Source organism: Corella eumyota, chromosome 7 (assembly GCF_963082875.1).
Source record: "Corella eumyota chromosome 7, kaCorEumy4.1, whole genome shotgun sequence".
Classification (NCBI taxonomy): Eukaryota; Metazoa; Chordata; class Ascidiacea; order Phlebobranchia; family Corellidae; genus Corella; species Corella eumyota.
The window spans coordinates 4189465-4209848 of record NC_137496.1 but is presented as its reverse complement, the minus strand read 5'-3'; the positions used below and the strand labels follow the sequence as shown (position 1 = coordinate 4209848).

At 31.7% G+C, this 20384-nt stretch overlaps 2 protein-coding genes across 2 annotated transcripts; both read left to right on the top strand.

Moving 5' to 3' along the window:
* The first annotated feature begins 179 nt into the window (after positions 1-179).
* Positions 180-3008, top strand: LOC145759164 (solute carrier organic anion transporter family member 4A1-like). Its single transcript, XM_082572925.1, has one exon. It carries the CDS (start codon positions 229-231, stop codon positions 2257-2259), a length of 2031 nt encoding a protein of 676 aa, XP_082429051.1. The 5' UTR covers positions 180-228; the 3' UTR covers positions 2260-3008.
* A 1104-nt stretch (positions 3009-4112) lies between these two features.
* On the top strand, positions 4113-19455 carry LOC145759651 (nucleolar pre-ribosomal-associated protein 1-like). Its single transcript, XM_082573499.1, has 37 exons — positions 4113-4143; positions 4762-4904; positions 5308-5415; positions 5715-5810; positions 6028-6109; positions 6194-6316; positions 6670-6869; positions 7198-7310; positions 7990-8154; positions 8524-8707; positions 8785-8955; positions 9305-9412; positions 9487-9639; positions 10044-10154; positions 10606-10757; positions 11009-11196; positions 11375-11468; positions 11830-11926; positions 11997-12686; positions 12811-12881; positions 13035-13263; positions 13343-13550; positions 13901-14012; positions 14086-14148; positions 14225-14392; positions 14469-14622; positions 15050-15193; positions 15432-15576; positions 15658-15741; positions 15823-16032; positions 16364-16509; positions 16880-17033; positions 17317-17432; positions 17726-18312; positions 18388-18515; positions 18924-19016; positions 19094-19455. Exons 1-37 carry the CDS (start codon positions 4113-4115, stop codon positions 19210-19212), a joined length of 5940 nt encoding a protein of 1979 aa, XP_082429625.1. The 3' UTR covers positions 19213-19455.
* The last annotated feature ends 929 nt before the right edge of the window (positions 19456-20384 follow it).

Sequence of the window (20384 nt, the reverse complement as noted above, 5' to 3'; positions counted from 1 at the left end):
GACATATAACTGTATAAATCAGAATAGAAATTAGAAAAAAATTAACTGCCTAAAAGTTAGAATTAATCATAAAATATTCATTACTTAGTAAGTGTTTAAATTTTTTAAGACTGCATTAAAATAAATGTGTTGTTTTAACTTGTTTAAATTTTAACATTTAATTCATTTTTTAAGACCTTTTTTTGTGCAATACAATAACAAGATAAAACAGTTTTCTGAATTTTTTAAATGTCCACCAACAACAGAAATGAGGAGACTGAGATACCACTTGACGAAACATGCGGCTGTGAAGTAAGGTGGATCTGTAAAAAAAGAGTCCCGCTTCGATTCTTGCAATGCTTTGCCACGGCACCAGGGGCTTTAGTATTTCTATGCATTGCTGCTTTTCTACAAGGTCTAGTGGTTAATGGATTGGTTAACGCCAGTATTACAACTTTAGAAACAAGGTTTCAATTATCAAGCGCCGAAGCTGGGTTAATCGCAAGTTGTTATGATATAGCATCATGTATTTGTTTGCTCTTGTTTACCTATATAGGTGGGCAAGGCCATAAACCTTTATGGCTTGGTTGGGGTATTATAGTAATGGGGATCGGGTCGATAGTGATCTCGCTACCAAGATTTATTGCACCTCTGTATGAGCTTGAAGAGTTTAGTACAACTTGTAGTGCCAACCAAAGCTCAATACCAATGTGTTCTGATTCTACTCTTCGGAGTAACAGATATGCATTTTATGTTGGCCAGTTGCTCATTGGAGTTGGTGCAACGCCGTTATACACACTAGGGGTCACTTACTTGGACGAAAATGTAATGCAAGTAAAGTCTTCACTCTACCACGGAATATATTACGCCTTTTCTGTACTTGGTCCCGGTATTGGCTTTCTTCTTGCTGGGCAGTTTTTAACGCTTTACACAATTCTTGATGTAGACCCAGGGATCCCTTCAGATGACCCGGCTTTTATAGGAGCCTGGTGGTTAGGATTTTTAATATTTGGTATCATAACTATAATATTTGGTGTCCCAGTGCTTATGTATCCATGGCAACTTCCTGGCACCGATGAATTCCGAAAGAATCGCGAAACCGAGGTCTATCAAGACAGAATTGCAGCCGAAGTAAAAGGGGACAAGGAATTCGGGAAAAAGTTGAGTGACCTACCAAAGTGCCTTGCTGTTATTTTCAGAAATTTAACTTTTGTTTTTTCATCACTCTCTGCCGCCATGGAAGGTATACTGATAACTGGAATCTCAACTTTCGGACCAAAAGTGGTCGAGGGACTTTTTAAGTTTTCATCGTCCGAATCAGCTTTGTTTTTGGGTGTAATTGCCATTGTAGGTGGAGCAGGTGGCCAGTTTATTGGTGGTTTAATCGTAAGCAAAAGTAAACTAACAGTCCAGGGAATGTTCAAGTTTCAGATCGTATGCTTGTTACTTGCATTTGGTTGCTTTTTTGTGTTACTCTTACCTTGTCCTGATGTGATGTTTGCAGGCGCAAATGCAGCCTACTCAGGCAATTTACCACCAGCTATTAGCAACCTTACTAACGCTTGTAATGCTTTGTGTGGGTGTGATTCTCAGACATTTCAACCAGTGTGTGGGGACAATGGATTGACATACTATTCAGCTTGTTACGCAGGTTGCAGTGGCATGATTAATGACACCTTCTCCAACTGTAGCTGTGTGTTTAACGCCAGCAGTAATTTCATTGAACCACTGAATGCAGTAGCAGGGTATTGTGAGGTCGAAACATGCCCGTATGGTGGATATATTCTTTTCTTTATTTTCATGTTCCTTGCACTTGCTCTAACTTTTCTTACTGCAATACCCGGGCTTCAAATTATCGTCAGAATTGTCCCTTTTTCACAGCGCTCATTTGCAATCGGAATTAACTGGGTCCTTATTCGATTACTCGGTACCATACCAGGTCCCATTCTATTTGGATTTGTTTTGGATAAGGCTTGTTTATTGTGGGCTGATTCCTGTGGATCTCAAGGCTCATGTAATGTCTATACAACAGAGTTAATATCTAGGAATCTTATAATTTTAATTGTGATTTTAAAGCTTCTGTCTTTGCTGTTTATTCTGATTGCGTATTGCACTTACAAACCTTTGTTGACTGAAGACAAGGAGGAACCAAACGCTGGGGACAATGCAACTGAGATGACGGTAGAATCGAATGGCAACGGTGAAGTAGAAAAAAATGAAAACAGAGATGAGCTCAAGGGCATCGATAACACAGCGTTTCAAGCGGACACATCGTTCTAATGAACAACTATAGTAAAACTACCTAAAAGCAGTTTCTTTTTACTAAGATAAGATCTATGATCTACTGGTATCAAAAGTAGGTTGCCCCATTGCCTTAAACTCATTTGTTGATAATCATATCATATCGTTCCTTAACGGTTTATGTATACATATCTGGTAGAAATATTGTTATACGATACTAACATCATAGCACATACCTCATAAAAATTGACCAATAAATTTAGTTTGGTACTGTATTTACTAAGACGATACAATCATTTTTAAAGCCGTACTGATATTTTGTTTTCCAAATATTGCAGTTTAATTTCAAACACCGAATTACACATTTTCCTTTTTGTATATATGCAGATCAACCTTTTGCAATAATCATTTATATTACTCGTTTTTGCACTATTACCAAATATTTGTTTTTTTGAATTTTTAACCATTGCATTTTTTTAACGTTACTGATCAAAGAATGTATTATATTTTTGCTTATATTGCGCATTTGTATAGTTTCAATAATAATACCTCTGTATATATATATATTGATATAGCAAAGTTTTATGTATGCATTTGTATTATATTATTATGCATTGTCAAATCATTTTTTTAATTAAATAACCGAATATTAGCCATAGTTTTTTAATTATGCTTTTAATAGATTAATTATTTTTTTACATTTCCTATTTTAGCTTTAGCAGAAGCATTTTTTTAAAACATATACAATATTTGAATTAAAATCCTGTTTTTTTACTTTTTATCTTATCTGAAGCAACTACATTTACACCATTGTTTTGCATAAAGTCTTAATCAAGTACCTAGTGACTGTACATTTTTATTCTTTTTTTAAAACTTGTTGAATTTTTGTAAATAGATTTTAAGAAAAATTGTAAAAATTATGTTGGTTGATAAAATATATCATTGTACTTATTATTTGTTTTATTGTATAATTTAATATTTCAGTTTATAATTACATTAAAACATTAACCTTTAAGAAAATTTAAGAGTTTGTTATTTACTCAGAGTTACACAGGCAGTTTAACTATTTTTAAATATTTTAAGTCACGATATTAAGAACTATTAGCGTTTGATTTATTATTCGTCATTTTTTAACAATTTCTACGTCATAAATTACGTCATTTTGTGAATATTGAAAAGGCCAAAACGATTTAGTAACTTTCTCACATTTATTTTTAAGTAAGTTAAACCTGTGATCGAATTTAAAAATAATTTTATTGTAATAGTAATTTCTTTATTTTAATTTTTTTTAATTATCCTAAGGGCTACAGCGTATTGCCCTTTAGCATGGCGTAAAGGTTAATTACTGCTTTAAAAACTAAACAGTGAAATAAACTTTATTTTTAAGTTATTTTAAAAATTCGTATTTTAAATTTTAACCAAGATGTACTGTATTAAGTAATAAACTAATTTTTTCAAATGTTTTAAAGCCCTATACCAGTATTTTTTTAAATGTAAACAACTTTACATTCTCTTAAAGCTATAAATTTTAAAGGGATGGTATTTCCCAATTTTTTTCTGTTATTATTATGAGAAGTTTAAAATTTTAATCAATTTATCTTAAAAACGAAACATTTGGAAAACATTTTCTGTTGGCAACACTAAAATTGAAAAAGCACGTGTTGCTGATGACACATTGTTGTTCACTGTTTATACGATTTTGGTGTCGTTTTTTAAACTTTTATACCAGTTTTACATAAATAATTTTTATTTTAATAATATAATTAGATAACCACTTTATAAGTAGGTACATACAGCAATTAAAAATGCCCAAACTTAAAAGAAAATTGGTTGACGAACCTGAAAAGAAACGTGAAAATGTGATTGATTTTGGACCCAAAGAATTTTGTGCAATGTTAAAGGACCCAGCTTTAGCAATTAAAGGCAAGTTTATTTTAATTGAATATATATAAAGGGTTAAATGAACGGACTAAATAATAGAAATTACATGTAACATAATTGTACATCATAACAACATGAAATACAGGTTGTAACTATTTTATAAACAATATGTAAACTAATAACATTTTAAAAATCTTTTAACAAGAGGATTGTTAAAGGGTTTATAAACAAACTCACATCCAAACTTTTTTATGACAGCTGTATTTTTTTTCAACTGGTTTTTACTAGACAGCTACCAGTCTGGAAAGATTTTTTTCGGTAAAAAAAATGCACGCCTGAAATTAACGTTTTGCACGCCTGGTTGAAAAAAAATTTGCTCACGAGCAATACTGACGCCTTGTGGTAGCATATTTAAGCCAAATTTAGATAAAACTCGCAAAAATAAATCACGCATGCACGCATAGACCAAAAATTTTAGCATGTGTGCACGCGCGGTCACGCCATTTTTTTCGCTTGCACGCACGAGATCTCGTCGAAAACTGCCCTACTTTCCAGACTGGGACTTTCCAGACTGGGACCCTACTTTCCAGACTGGAAGTCTTGTTTAGTTTCAATTTGTATTTTGCCTTTTTTATATTCTCACACATATGATTTTTTTAGGATTACAGAAGTTTTGTCAAGTAAACCAGAAATTTTCTAGAACTAACAAATCTCTCGATATCATAAAAGTTTATATTTCTCGTTCGTCGGAATGTCTTGAAATATTTAACTGCATTGAAAGTGGAAAAACATCAGCTCATCATGTAAGTAAAATAACACTTTACTTTTTTTTGTCCGTATATATCTTTATTCTTGATGTGGGAAAGTCGAATGCACGACTTAAACATAGAGTAACATCAATTACTCCGACCCAGTCTCGAGTTGCCTGTGGCAGTTTGGGATATTATAGCTAATAATTGTTCGATAATTATACTGCTGATTACATGCTGGCTCAGCAGGAGTTCATACCGTTTATAGCGCCTTACTCAAGGGCGCTACAGCATGAGATCAGTGGGGATTAAACCCACGACCTCATGTGTGATGTAGCAAGTGTTCTTACCACTACGTCTTGCTGCCGGTTACCCCCTTTATTTTATTTCTAAATTACCTGTATCTATTACTGCAACTAGCTATTACACTTAAATTTTTTAAAATGTTTTTGTTTAGGTTTCTGTAGTTTTTGAAGCTCTTGTTCAAATATTATTAAGAACTGGAAATGATCTTTCAGATGACTTCTCCGAGGTCGGAACTAACATCACAAGAAGATTATTACAAGTAAAACTTAATTGGACTTAAATTTAAAAAAAGATATATATATATATAAAAAGGATTTTTTTAAGTAGGCTATTTTATTATTCTTGATGTGGGAAGGTCAACTTCACAACCCAAATATAGAGCAACATCAATTACCCCAACCCAATCTTGAGTTGCTTTTGGCTGTTTGGGATATTAAAAATTATAATTGCTTAGTAATTAAGCTGATAATTAAGTATTTGCTCAGCAGGAGTTCATAACGTCACCTTCCTCAAAAAGGCTTTATTAGTCTTTAATAAATATTTTTACCTTCAATTTAGGGGCATCTTCGGGAATTGTATCGCGGGCTTAGTTTAAAGAATCCTTCCAAAGTGGTAATTCCAACATTAAGACTACTAACAGCTATGGTAGTACAGGTAATTTAATCAATCATATTGTATTTGGAGCATTTTTGCAATTTTGCATTGCACTTTAAAATTGTTGTACAAAGTGTATGTCTGTCTACCTATGTTTTGCATTTTATCCTTATGCTATATATCTTATCGCTTTTTTTTTTTTTTAAGAAGAACAAGTAAGAGCAATTTCTTTAAAATAGCTGCATTTTTTTAAATATTTTTTTGATATTTATGTTAGGGCAGTGAATGTGCTTACGATGTTGCAACTTCTTTAGAACTGAATGGAAGGGTTATCACAACCTTGTCCAAGTATCAATCAGGTAACATAAAATTAAAAATTATTGTCAAACAATTTTAATAATTTATTTTTCTATGTTTATATGTTATTTTTTTTTATTTTTCAGACAATTCAAATGCATCTTCCAGGACAGTAAGATTGTGTTTCGTTAGATTTGTTTTGTCCTTCTTTATTTCTGATGAGGAAAATAAAATCAAGCATGTCTTGCAACATATTATTGATGCCAGGGGTAAGTTATCGAACTTTATATCATATTTAAATTTTAATATTTTTAACAAATTGTAACACTGGTGTAATGCTGTGACTAGAACAATTGTCTTCACTACATAAAGTACTAGGTTTGATTCTTACTGGCTTTGTATCTTACTGTGCCCTCTTGGGTAAGGATTTGCAACTTATACAAACTTACTACATAAGGTACTAGGTTCAATTCCCACTGGCTTCTTGTCTTACTGTAAGCCTTCTAGTAAGGGTCTATAAACAATGCAATGTCTTACCAGTCGAAAATTATTTTATGGTCCTATAATATTCAAAAGTCTTGAAAGACTAGATTTTTTTAAGCAATTTTACTCTCTTTTTTAGGTTTTGTTGAATCAGTTTTTCACAACTTAATGAACGATTCAGCAATGGTCGTCAATTTAATCTTAACCACGATGACTGAAAAGGTTGTTCTTAATCCATCAATGTCAAAACCAAACAGAGTTAAACTTTTCGGTTCTCATAAACTTTTACATAAAATATCTCAGCTATTTCTGTGGGATGGATTAATGGATGTGGATTCGGTAAATTTTTATTACTTTTTGTCTTCAATTTAGATTACTAAACTAATTAACTTAGCTAATAATTCGAGTTTTCCATAAAATATACTATATTAAATAAATTAGTGTGTATATATATATATTAAATGGTTATTAAAGGGAACAAAAGGATCTCGTAAAATAAACCCTGACCCAAACCCTCACCCATTTGCAATCACTTAAAACATGCATTGCATTTTTTTTTTTAGTTTTTTTCATTTTTACATCTTTTTTTTATTTAGATAAGATTATTTTGCAATTAGTTTATACTTAAGTAATAGCATTTTTATAGAATTATTATTTATGTTTACAGCCTGATGGTAAAGAAAGTGTCCACAAATTGGCGTTTGATTTTCTTCATGAAACTTGTTGTTCGTTCAGGAATGGAATTAATTTTTTGGATAAGGAATTTGGCACAGGAACAAGGTGAGATGTGTAATTGTTTTTAATTGTTGCTTAACTATTCCAACACTGTGGTGCTCGGAGTAAAGCCCATTAAATCATTAGCAGCTTATTTAATGGGCAATTATAATAAATTAAACCGGCAGCGTGTTGTAGTGGTAAGAACACTTGCTACACCACACATGAGGTCGTGGGTTCAATCCCCACTGTTCTCATGCTGTAGCGCCCTTGGGTAAGGCGCTATAAACGGTATGAACTCCTGCTGAGCCAGCACTTAATTAACAGCATAATTATCGGGCAATTATAGTCTCTATAATATCCCAAACTGCCACAGGCAACTCGAGACTGGCTCGGAGTAACTGATGTTACTCAATGTTTAAGTCGCGCATTCGACTTTCCCACATCGAGGATAAAGATATATACAAAAAAAAAATATTAACTTAAACTGCAAAAGTGAACTCAAGACTGGGTCGGGGCTACGAATTTTTTATTTTGTGGTTAGGCTTTTAAGTTTCCATAATAAGGATAAACAAATAGTAAAAACATACCTTGGGTCCTGAGTTAGATTCCTATTGCTACCATGTGTCTTTATAGAGTTAGGTGTTAATAGTAGTTTTCTCTGCTACGCGTAGGGCATAAAAAACTTTCTTTTTTGAAAGGAATGTTTAAATATTTTTTTATTGTTTTAATATCTGCTTTTTAGATGTGGCAACCATATTCTTCTTCAGTTTCTTATTGACCTTGAAAACTCAGGAAGTAACAAATACGCCCACAAACTAGTGGTTGAAATATTAAAAGCTTGCCCAGATTTGTTGTCTGAATATTTTTTGAAATCTCCTCTTAGTTTCGATCCAAGACCATCCCCAGTGTAAGTTTAACTTTAATTCTTAACACATTTTTAAATAACCTTGATTATACATTTTTTTGGATAGAAGTTCACTTCACGAATTAAACACAACATAATACAGTTACTCCAACTCAGTCTGCTCGGCAGTTTGGGATATTAAATTGCTAAAAAATTAAGCTGCTGATTAAGGGTTGGCTCAGCAGAAGTTTATATCGTTTATATCGCCTTACTCAAGGACGCTACAGTATAAGATCAGTGGAGATCAAACTGAGTACCTAATGTAGTAAAGCCATGTGTCTGACCACTTTTTCACGCTGCCTGTTGTCTTACCCACTGGCTGCAAATTATAGTTAATATTAACATAAAAAGAAATTTGCTTTGTTATTTTAGCTGGTTTGAAAACATGAAGTTATTACAAGATGTGTACGAAGCTCAGCCTGAACTGCCTACCTCTATATTACATGCAAGCAAACAACAACTTAAAAAATTTGATCGTGAAAAACTGGTTGCTATGACGATACCAGCACTTCTGCCTTCAGTGTTTAAAAGAACTAGTCTCAAAGCAGCATTACAGGTTAATAGCCTATTTAAATAATTTGTTTTTGCTTTCTATAAATTGAAATTTTAACGATATATTTTTTTGTTGTTAAGAATTCAAAAAGGGAAGTTGTCATTGAAATTATTAACTTGATTGCCAATTCTATTAAAAAACTTCAAATTCTGGTTAACTTTCTTTCTGATGTAAGAAATTGGAAGAAAAGTATTTACACAAAGGAAGACTCCGCTGAATTTTTAAAGTTGTTGATTTCTACAATGTCTAAGGTTTGTATGGAGATCTACTAAAATCTAAAGACAATTAAAATAACTTGCAGTGTGGTGTAGTGGTCAGAACACATGGCTTCACTATATGAGGTCCTGGGTTTGATCCCCACTGCTCTTATGCTGTACCAACCTTGAGTAAGGCGCAATAAACGGAATAAACTCCCGCTGAGCCAGCACTTAATTAGCAGCTTGATTATCAGGCAAATATTATCTATATTATCCTGAACTGCTGAAGGCAACTTGAGACTGGGTCGGGGTAATGGATGTTACTCTATGTTTAGGTCGTAAAGCCAAACCTTCCCACATCGAGGATATTTAAATATAAAAAAATATTTTCTTTTGTATTTAGTTGTTACCTGACGTAGCCTCTGTAGTGAAAAACTGGACTTTAAACTTAAAAATTGGCGAAAAATCTGCAGAAGAAGGTTTTTTAATGCTGTTATCAATGTACCAAGAAGTAAGATGACAATTTCAAAAAACAATTATGTAAATAATTTTTTTTTTTGTTAATTATTTTTACTTTTGTTTTAGATGCTGCCGGAGAGTTTCGACCGTTGCGTCTACAATTTCAGCAATTTACTTCACCACGATGAAATCTTATCGGATCAATTCAGTGCAAAAAATATTGTTTACATCGTGAAGATCTTGTCTCAAGCCCCTTATAAGTATAAGTGGTTTAAAAAGGTAAGTGTCTATATCAGGAGTGGACAATCTTTGAAATTTAAAGGGCCACATACCAAAATAATAAGATTTTTAAAGGCTATATGACCTTAAGCAACTGTATTACATAAATACACACTATTAAACAAATATCCTAAAATCAAAGTAAAATAAATGCCAAAGTTTTTTTATTAGCGCAATATTCAAAATTTGGGCTACTTTTTCAAGTACTTACCATAGTTAAAAGACTATAAGTCTAACTTAATTTGTGATTTTATGTCGCTTTAAACTAGTATAATAAAAATTTTTATTAGAGAATCAGAGTCGAAAAAAATAAACAAGCTGCATTCAAAGCTTGTCTAACTCAGAAATATACTTTGGTTTACTTATTTCTTTTTTACGAAGATTTGTTTTTTAATTTTCTACAGGAAGGTTCTAAAAAGAGTTCGTTTTTTCAACTACTAAGAATAATACTTTGCCATTACAATCAAAATGGTGACAATGACGTTATCACGCATTCAATAAACTTAATAAAAAAGGTAAATTAAATTTAAAGAAAAAATCTATATAAAAATAATATATTAAATTAGTTTGTGTAGTTGGCCTTTTATTTGTTTTTTTTTGTATATATCTTTATCCTTGATGTGGGAAAGTCGAATGCGCGACTTAAACATAGAGTAACATTAGTTACTCCGACCCAGTCTCGAGTTGCCTGTGGCAGTTTGGGATATTATAAAGATCATAATTGCCCGGTAATTATGCTGCTGATTAAGTGCTGGCTCAGCAGGAATTCATACCGTTTATAGCGCCTTACTCAAGGGCGCTACAGCATGAGATCAGTGGGGATTGAACCCACGACCTCATGTGTGGTGTAGCAAGAGTTCTTACCACTACACCACGCTGCCGGCGAGCCTTCCCATATCAGGAATAAATACTTACATATTAAAATGAATAAAAAAGATAATAGTAATTTATTTTACAATTTTTTAGATTGCTGTTGTGAATAGTTTAGTTGTAAATGAGGACGACAGCAAAGAGTTTTATATTTGGTTAAGTTGTTTAAGCGAAGATGTCGACTCCCAAGTTACGTTGGTTTCATTTTTTGAAGATGCAACAGCTAACGTTGCTAGGAGACCCCACAGGTACATCATTTTAAATAATAATATTTAATTTATGTAGTTAATTATTTTAGTTTACATGTTCTTAGAAGCATTAATAAATTTATTTTTGCATTGACTTTGCTTAAAAACAGTGAGGCAAAAAATAATTAGTAACTACTGTATAATTATTTTTTGCTAGGATGCTACTGCTTAAAGGTAGTCATTGGCTTAAAGGTAGTCATTGGCTTAAAGGTAGTCCTTGTTAGAGATTTTAAGTTTTTTCATTTTTTTAGATATGTTGAAAAATTGGAAATAATTGAAAGTTCCAGTCAAGGAACTGAAATGGAGACAAGTTCTGAACCAAAGTCTACAGAATGGTGGGAGAGCATACCTGATGTAGAAATTAAATGGGAAAGTAAAGAAGATATAAGTGATAATAAAGATGAAATAGCAACTGATAATGACAAAATTCAATCAGAAGGTAGAATTTTTTATCATACAATTAAATTTGTAACTGACTAGTAAAGGTTCTAAGTTTGATTACCATTGCTAAAATGACAGTTTAAGACTGGTTTAGGACAGCAAAAATTACTCTATGCTTAGGCTTTGAAGTCGACCTTTTTACATTCATGATATAATTAATAAAAATTTATTTGTAGGTGCTGATAATATATCACTTTTGCTGCTCTCCTGCATAGAACAAGCATTTCATTTAACAGAAGACAATCAACAAGATGCTGTAGTAATTGAAAGGTTAGAAATATCTAAAGGTATCATATACTAAATTTAACATTTTTGTGAACTTTTTAACTTTAATAATGGCCGGCAGCTTGGTGTAGTGGTCCCGCTTCACTACATAAGGTCATGTGTTCGATTACTAATGGTTTCATACTGTTGTGCCTTTCATTAAGGAGCTATACATGGTATGAGCTTCTGCTAAGCCAATACTGCAACGTATTATTGGGCAATTATAATCTGTAATATCCCAAACTGTCAAAACAAACTTGAGACTGGGTTGGAATAACTGATGTTACTCTTTGTTTGGGTCGTAAAGTCGACCTTTCCACATTAAGAATAAATAAATATAAAAAATAGATGATTTTATTTTTTTCAGGTTTTTAGTTGATGTTATTGAGAAATTGTTTTATCATCAAATCTGTTTTTCTCAACAAAGAAAATTTCCAGAAATAATTAAATCATTTTATAATGAGGTTAATATAATAAATTTTTTTTTCACAAGTTTTTCTTTTTTCTATTATTTAGAATTTGTTATTTATTTAGATGGACGACAAAAATAAATTCCCAAAACTAGGCAAAGTTCTTACAAGGCTTTGTAATTGGGAAAATCAAGAAAAAATTAAACCCAAAAAAACTAAAATTACAGATCCAACCACGATATTAGAATGGTTTCAAATAGTTAAATACCATATCACTATACCAGGCAGCGAGAACTTTACAATTTTCTCTAAAGATTTCTTTTTAAATGATGAAGAAATGGAAATAGATGATTCCATAAATTTGAGTCAGCAAAAAAAGAAATTCGATGATATAGCACAAGTGTTATATTATATTGACCACATATTTGATAATAAACCACAGAATTTCCAAGAAAACACACAAGAATTCAAGTTTTTTAACCAAGCATTTAACTACTTATCTGAAATATTATTTAAACTCATAGAACATTCAAGAATATTTGAAGACAAAAATGCAAACTTTGGTATTTTCATGTCATCATATATTTTACAGAAAATATTTTTAAGTGATGGTAGCATTACCCAAAAAATTACTGAGAAAATTTTGGATCTTGTTTTTGTGTCATCTGATGTATTAGCACAACCATATGTTGATAAAATATTTAAGTTGATACAAGAAAATATTGGTCAGGATTTGAAAGGTGAATTATGTGAACTTGGGGTTCAGTTGTTCAGCAAATTTCAGAAGTATTTTTCAACTGATCAAATTATAGAGGTAAATACAACTTTAAAATAGTAGTATATAAAACAATAATATATGTGTTATGTTAATTATATATATAACTTATTAAATTTAATATTTTTTATACTATTTAATGTTGTTTAACATTGATATATAGGTTATTGATCAAGCCAAATCGTCTTCAGATAATTCAAATTTGGATGAAAAAGTTTGCGAAGTTATTAACATGTATGTATTCAACACTCTTTAAACCAAGCAAATAGTATAATGCAGTAAAAAAAGCCTTCGATATTTTTGCCAAGGGTCCTGTGATCCCATCTATTGAAAACTATTTTTTCTAAATGTTGATTCATGTTGTTTAATAATCAATTTTTTTTTTAGTTGTCTAAATTGCCTAATAGAAAACAATGCTGATCTTTATCTGAAGATAAGTACAGAAATAATGGAGTATCTGTTTGGACTATTGAATTCTGATTATTGGGAAAATATTTTGCCAAACTTGTTAAAAATCCTTGTTAAATTTCCATCATTCAACTTATGTGCAGACCAAAATGTTGTGAAATGGTGTATTGGGTATAATGATAATAATGACGTCAGGCAGCTTTTAAAGGTAAGATTTTTTGTCTATCTTTGTTAAAAAAAAATTTAGTTGGTCATTTTTGTATTTATATATTGATATTTTTTTTTAGAATATTTTAAATTGCAATTCTCAACTGCGTTCTTACTATATCAAACAAGTTTGTGGCATTAAAAACTGGAAAACAAACTGTTCCAAAATGATTGTTTTTCCCTCTCAAGTACTAAAGTCAATAGCGCAAGCAGAACATAAAAAAGTTGCCCAAAAGTTTAAAAAATGTCTCACCGGAAATTTGGATTCTTGTACTGACCAAGAGGAAAGTAAGTTAGTTTTTTGCAAATGTGGAAAGGTCAACTTAAACACCTAAACCTAGAGTAACATCAGTTACTCTGACCCAGTCTCAAGTTGCCTTTGGCAGTTTGGGGTATTATAGATTATAATTGCCCGAGAATTATAAGCTACTGATTTAGTGTCGGCTCAGTAGAAATTAATTAACACTTTATTCAAGAGTGCTGAAGCATGAGAGTAATGGGGATCAAACCCAGGGCCTCATATAATAAAGCGTTTTAACCGCTACAGTGTTCTAACCACTACACCACAGTTTATTTCCCAAACTTGTCAATTGATTTTCTTTTTATTATTTTAAAATCATTAATATTTTTTTTTGCAGTTGAAACTTACCAATGGATGATAGAGAACAACTTATTAAATTCTGATAAAGTAACTTTACTAGTAAACAACATTATTCAACATTTACATCAAATGGAATTTATCAAACAAAGGTATTTATTCAAAAATAAAACACTTTTTTACAGAAGATTTTTTGTTTTTAACAATATTTTTATTACATTTTAGTTGTGAAATCATGTTGTTTATTCTAAACTGTGGCAAGGAAGAAATACAAGATGTTTTAAACAGGTATAAAATATAATTTCTTTAAAAAACTAGTAAATACATTTTTTCCTTCTTTTAACCTTATTATTTATTTTTTTAGATCTGAAATTGCCACTTCTATTATAAATTTATATGCTGAGCTGTTAAAGAAAGATGACATTACTGATTTGGATTTCGTTTTGAAGCTTTTTATGACTGTATTCAATAAAGAACAATTCCAGATTGCATTAATTGAAAATTGGATGAATATTGTCAAAACATCTCTAAAGTAATAAAATATATCAAAGTAATATATCTTTTAAATGCAAGAAGAATTAACTGATTTATTATTTTCCTTTTTTCAGATGCCAATTTTCTGATAAAAGAGTTTTGGATTTGATTACAAGTTTTGTTTCAATTGTTTACAACAGTTCAGATTGTAAATTTTTGCCTTCAACTTTATGGTCTATGATAACAAGTCATTCTAACTTTCTACCTATAATGTTCTCTACTAACCAGGTATGTATACTCTCAGTTTTTTTGTATACATTTATCCTTGATGTGGAAAGGTCGAATGTGCCACCTAAACATATAGTAACAACTGTTACCGCGACCCAGTCTTAAGTTGCCTGTTGCAATTTAGGAAAATATAAATTATAATTGCCCAGTAATTATGCTGCTGATTAAGTACTGTTTCAGCACGAGTTTATACTGTTTATAGCGCCTTACCCAAGGGCGCTACAGCATGATTGCAGTAAGAATTGAACCCACGGCCTCATGTGTCGTAGCAAGTGTTCTTACCACTACACCACGCTGCCAGTAGTTAAGATTCTAGGTTTAATTCCCACTGCTGCCATGTTGTAACAGCCTTCAGTAAGGTGCTTATGCCCAAAACTTATCATCTTGTATCTAAAACCAATTGAATATTCTTTTGGTTATTTTTTAGGAAGATGTTCAATTAAAAAATTCGCTTGTTAAGCTTTTATATTCAGTTGTTGCGAAATGTGAGGAACTAGACCAAAAAGATTTAACTTTTTTGTTTGGAGCATACAATGCTACACTTTCTAACACGGACCAATACATTTACAGGGTAATTATTATAATATTTTACATCTGAATAAATGTAAACATATATATAATGTAGCTTAAAGACTGTTATATAAATATGTTTATTTTATAGGCCTACAAACAAATAAAACTGCTGTTTGTGGTGTGTGGGTAAATTATTGTGGGCAAATATTAGTTGCAAGTTGTGACCATATTATGACAATTAAAATGCTGTTCATAGGGCACCCATAAACCAGTAGTTTTTAATTACCTTTTTTTAGATTTTAATGGTTTTCGAAAGCAAGGAAGTTCATCTGGCAAATCAAACCCCATTTTTATTTGGAAGCACTGCAATCGAAACTTATCAGTCTATGAAAAATGTTGGGGAAACACTGTTTAAGAAACCAACTCCAGATAAATTTTTAGGTGAGTTTCGAAAAAATTTTTTTAATGCATCAATATTGGGATGTTACAACTTTATTTTAAATAAATATATTTTTCTTGCAGCTTGCTTAGAATCTGATTTAATGACGGCAACGCTGGAGAATTTTCCGCTCCGAAGAAAATTACAATTGCTTGATAGCGACAAAGGTAAGTCGACAATTTTGCGAAAAAAATCATAAAAATATTTAAATTGTCAAGTTGTATTTTAAAAAAAAATTCTTTATGCAGATTGGTTTGTAAAAGAAACAAATTGTTACGACCCCTCTTTTATTCTGACCGTTTTGTCTTCTTTGTTGTCTCATGAAAACCTAATCGACGGCCGCATGTTTTTAAAACAAGGCATCTTGTCGTTTTTGTTCATGTGTCTATCAAGCCATTGTAGAAATATAAGAAATTTGGCTGCAAGATGTATTCAAGATTTCCATACCCACACTGAAGGTGAGTTCATTTAATTTGTCAGCTTGTTTCTTTACATGTTTAGTATAATCTGCTTATTGGATACTGTTTTTGGCAAAAGTAAGATTGACGTCACAAACTAAACATAGGGTAACATCAGTTACCCTGACCCAGTCTCAAGTTTCCTTTGGCAGTTTGGAATAATATAGATAATAATTGCCAGATATTTATGCTGCTGATTAAGTGCTGGCTCAGCAGAAGTTTGTACCGTTTATAATGCCTTAATTAACTAATTTATCACAGCAGATACCTTAAAAAAAAACATAAATTTTTTTATGTGCTCTAAATAATCTTTGTTATTTTGTATTGTTAGGTCAATGGTTTTCTGAAAAAAACTTGGCTCTACACTCTATTACTTGTGTTAGAAATTCAATGAAACTGGATAAAAATGGAGATATCAGCAAACTATCATCGATCGTTACAATATTTCTATCCACCCTAAACAAATTATTATTTCAGGTAAAACAAACTATAAAAAACTATGACAAACATAAAATTTTGAATACAAACCGGCAGTATGGTGTAGTGGTTCGAACTCTTGCCTTTACTACAGGAGATCCTGTGTTTAATCCCCACTGCTTTCATGCTCTAGCTTCCTTCAGTAAGGCACTATAAATGGTATGAACTCCTGCTGAGCCAGCACTTAATTAGCAGCATAATTACCGGGCAGTTATAATTTAATTAATATTCCAAACTACTAAAGGCAACTCAAGACTGGGTTGGGGTAACTGATGTTACTCTATGTTTAGGTCATGAAGTCGACCTTTCTACATCGAGGATAAATAAATGTAAAAAAAATATTAATATTAAATCTTTTGCCAATATTTAGCCTAATGAGCATATCTTCTTTGCTTTGCATCGATTCCTATTGGTTAAGCCCAACTTAGATTTATGGAGCATTCCAGAATTTTACTCCCTGTTTTTCAGTGCTGGGATGGAATATAAAACAGAAAGAGCATGGATTTTAAAGCTACTATCTAACGGTATTTTGTAATAAGTTTTTTTTTACAATTCATTCTTGACTAGACGTTGTGTTGGGTAGTGTTAGAATATTTGGCCTCACTACATGAGGTCGTAGGTTTGATCCGCCTTGCTTGAGACCCTTATTTAGGGTGCTAACAGTACTTAGGTCTGCTGGGGCTAAAACTTACACTAGAAACTCAATTTAAGGCTTTGTTAATCATAAAAGTTGGTCTTTCCTTATTTGGAATATATAAATACAAAAATTTTTTTGAAATCAATAAAAAAAAAATTATTTTTTTATAGGAATGAAAGATATGAGTGACTACCATACCATGGAAAAACGACAAATCCTTAGAATTTTAATGTGTTTTTACCGCTCGCCGACAAGTGATAATCATACCAGAAAGTTGTTACTGAAGGTTAGCTAAATATTTTATCTAAAATTACATCTTATTTTTTTTAATTAAAAAAAAACTAAATTACAAAAAAAAATGGGATGACTTGTACTTTACGGTTCTTAGAGAAACTCCTACCCTTTTGGGTCCCAGCTAGTTCTCTCTAGTCTAGTACTTACCACTACTGGCTAATTCTCTCTCGTACTTCACGGTTTTGCCTAATTCTTTTTCGTACTCCACAACCCAAAATTTTCTTTTGTATTTTTTTACGGTTTTAAGTTTTTTTTCGAAAAAAAACCGTTTGTTTTTTTAAATAGGTTGTTGAAAGCTGTTGTCAAATCAGAGGTGCAGTTTATAACATGATAAACGAAAACGGATTATTTACTTGGCTCTTAGATGTCATGTTACTACAGCGTGAAACCTCAGAGTTAGATTTTGGGGCAGATTTATCGAAAAGAGAAAACTCAACCTCACAACTCGTCGACATTTTGTCTCAACTCTGGTCAACACTTAACCCTGAGAATAAAAAAAGTTCCTACTTTTCTGATAAAAGCATTGAGGGGAAAAAAATAAACAGAGTCTCAATTTGGATGACGAAACAAGTTATTTCGCTCTGTTTTCTTGCACTCGAAAATCTCTTGCACTTTTCTAACTCCCAGGATCAAGTTACACCAGTTGAAGTGTATGAAAATGCTGTTTTAACTCTAGATAGCGTTATTTCATACACAGAAAACCAATATGGCGGCTTTGATGTGAAAACCAAGCCATTTAACTTGGTCGGCATTCACGAAAGTCAAATAATTTATAAAGTAGGAAAATTCTTTGAAAATAAAGAAGCTAAAAAATCCTTGGATGTTTGTGCTAATATATTAATGCACTGGAAGCCAAAGAAATCAACAAACGAGTGAGTTTCAAGTAAAAAACAAAACATTTTTAGAGATACTTAAGCCTGTATTAACATTTTATTAATCACTTTTAGTTTTGAAAATCCAAATCCTATTATTGAAACTATTGCATGGGCACTAGAAAATTTTCTAAATGAAAATAAGATTAACGAAGCTGTGGATTGGTTAATGGATTGGGTGACTTCATTGTCAAGTATAAAAGGTATAAATATTTTTATCCCAATGTGATATTGCCAACTTTACAGCCTTTTGATTGAATAACAATTGTAACTTTCCCTCGGATATTGTTGGTTAGATGACCATTAGCATAGTGTAGCGGTAAGAACACTTGCAACACCACACGCCCTTGAGTAAGGTGCTACAAACGGTACGAACTCCCGCTGAGCCAGCACTTAATCAGCAGCATAATTATCGGGCAATTATAATCTATAATATCCTAAACTGCCACAGGCAACTCGAGACTGGGTCGGAGTAACTGATGTTGCTCTAGGTTTAAGTCGCGCATTCAACTTTTTCCCACATCAAGGATAAAGATATATACGAAAAAAAAAGATGGTATTGCCTATCATTAAGCCACAATGCCAGTTTAATTATTTGGTTCTTTTTTAAGGTATTCTGCCTGATGCATTTACCTGTTTAAGAAAGCCCTTGATACATGCATTCGATTCTTTATCTAAGGCAGATATTCCTACCAAGACATCAGGTGGACTAATAATATATAATATTTAATTTTATCTAAAAATCTTTTATATAATATAATATAAAATTATTTTTTTACAGCGCACAACTTGAACAAAATTGTAGCATTAATATGGAGTAGTAACAATGACAAAACAGTTACGGAATATGCAATTTTAAAGCACTATACAAACAGTGAAACTATTATGGAAGAAAAATAATTATTGTATGTCCTGATATTGTTTAATTAATATTAAAATTACATTTAAAAAAATTACAATTTTATAAAAGAGTTAAAAAAATTAGAACATATAAATTATTTCTTCAGATGAAATATAATTAAGTATTTCTACATTATTTACTCCATTACGGTCCAATTATTTTTTGAAACATACAAAATATAAGGGTGTCAGCATTCGACAATGATCTCTTTTTTGCATACAGTCTTTTAGAATAACTTTGTATATTTAAGTCGAAAAACATAGTCCTTGTCTAGATAAGGAATTAATGCATTATTTTTGGAGAAAAGTTAGCCAGAATTTATATTTCTGTGTCGACATTCATCAGTTGAAAGTTTATTTAATTTCAGTACCTTAATTTGACTTATTAACTTTTTATCAGTAGTAAAGTCCTTAAAAATCTGAAGTCGATATTAATTCAATGATTTCACCAAACTCTTTAACTTCAGAATTTTCCATGCATGTAATTATAAGTTGTCGAAATTCTATTAAAGTTTTCTTATTCCTGTCGTTCCAATGCTCTATTAGGTTGCGAAGGTGGTCTTTACGGAACATGTTTTTAGTATTAGGCACAGTATAGTCCAGATATTTTGATAAAGCTATTACCATGGGCTTTGTAGCCTTATCACATATCTTATCCATTCGTATTCGACCCATAGTTGGGTTAGATATTAGCAGACCCCTGTTTAGGAGTACAGAATACCCTGTATTGGGATCGATGCCAACTGATTGGCTTGAGCTAGCTGCTCTGTCACCCCAAGGAGCTGTATTCTCTATTCTTCCACTGTTGGCTGCTTGCGAAGATCCTGTTCCCGAACTTTCGGGATGTTGGATTCGTTGAATTTGTTGAATCCGGGGTGGAGGTACTGTCGAGCTTTTATCTGGCATGTCTTTTTACACTTATATAATACACAGTATTTACAAGGATATTCCTATAGTTAAAAGAAAAAAAAGCACTTTTAAATTTGCAATAACAACATACAGTAATCAATATAAAAGAATTTTTAAAAAACTTGATAACAAAAATTAAGTAGTTATGCATAATTTTGGGTATTGGAGGTTCACCATGTTGCTAAGGGTTGCAGGGTTTTGTACCAAGAATCAAACCCAATAGCTAGAGTTTGCCCGGTCAATAATGTTTTTAAATTAAATCT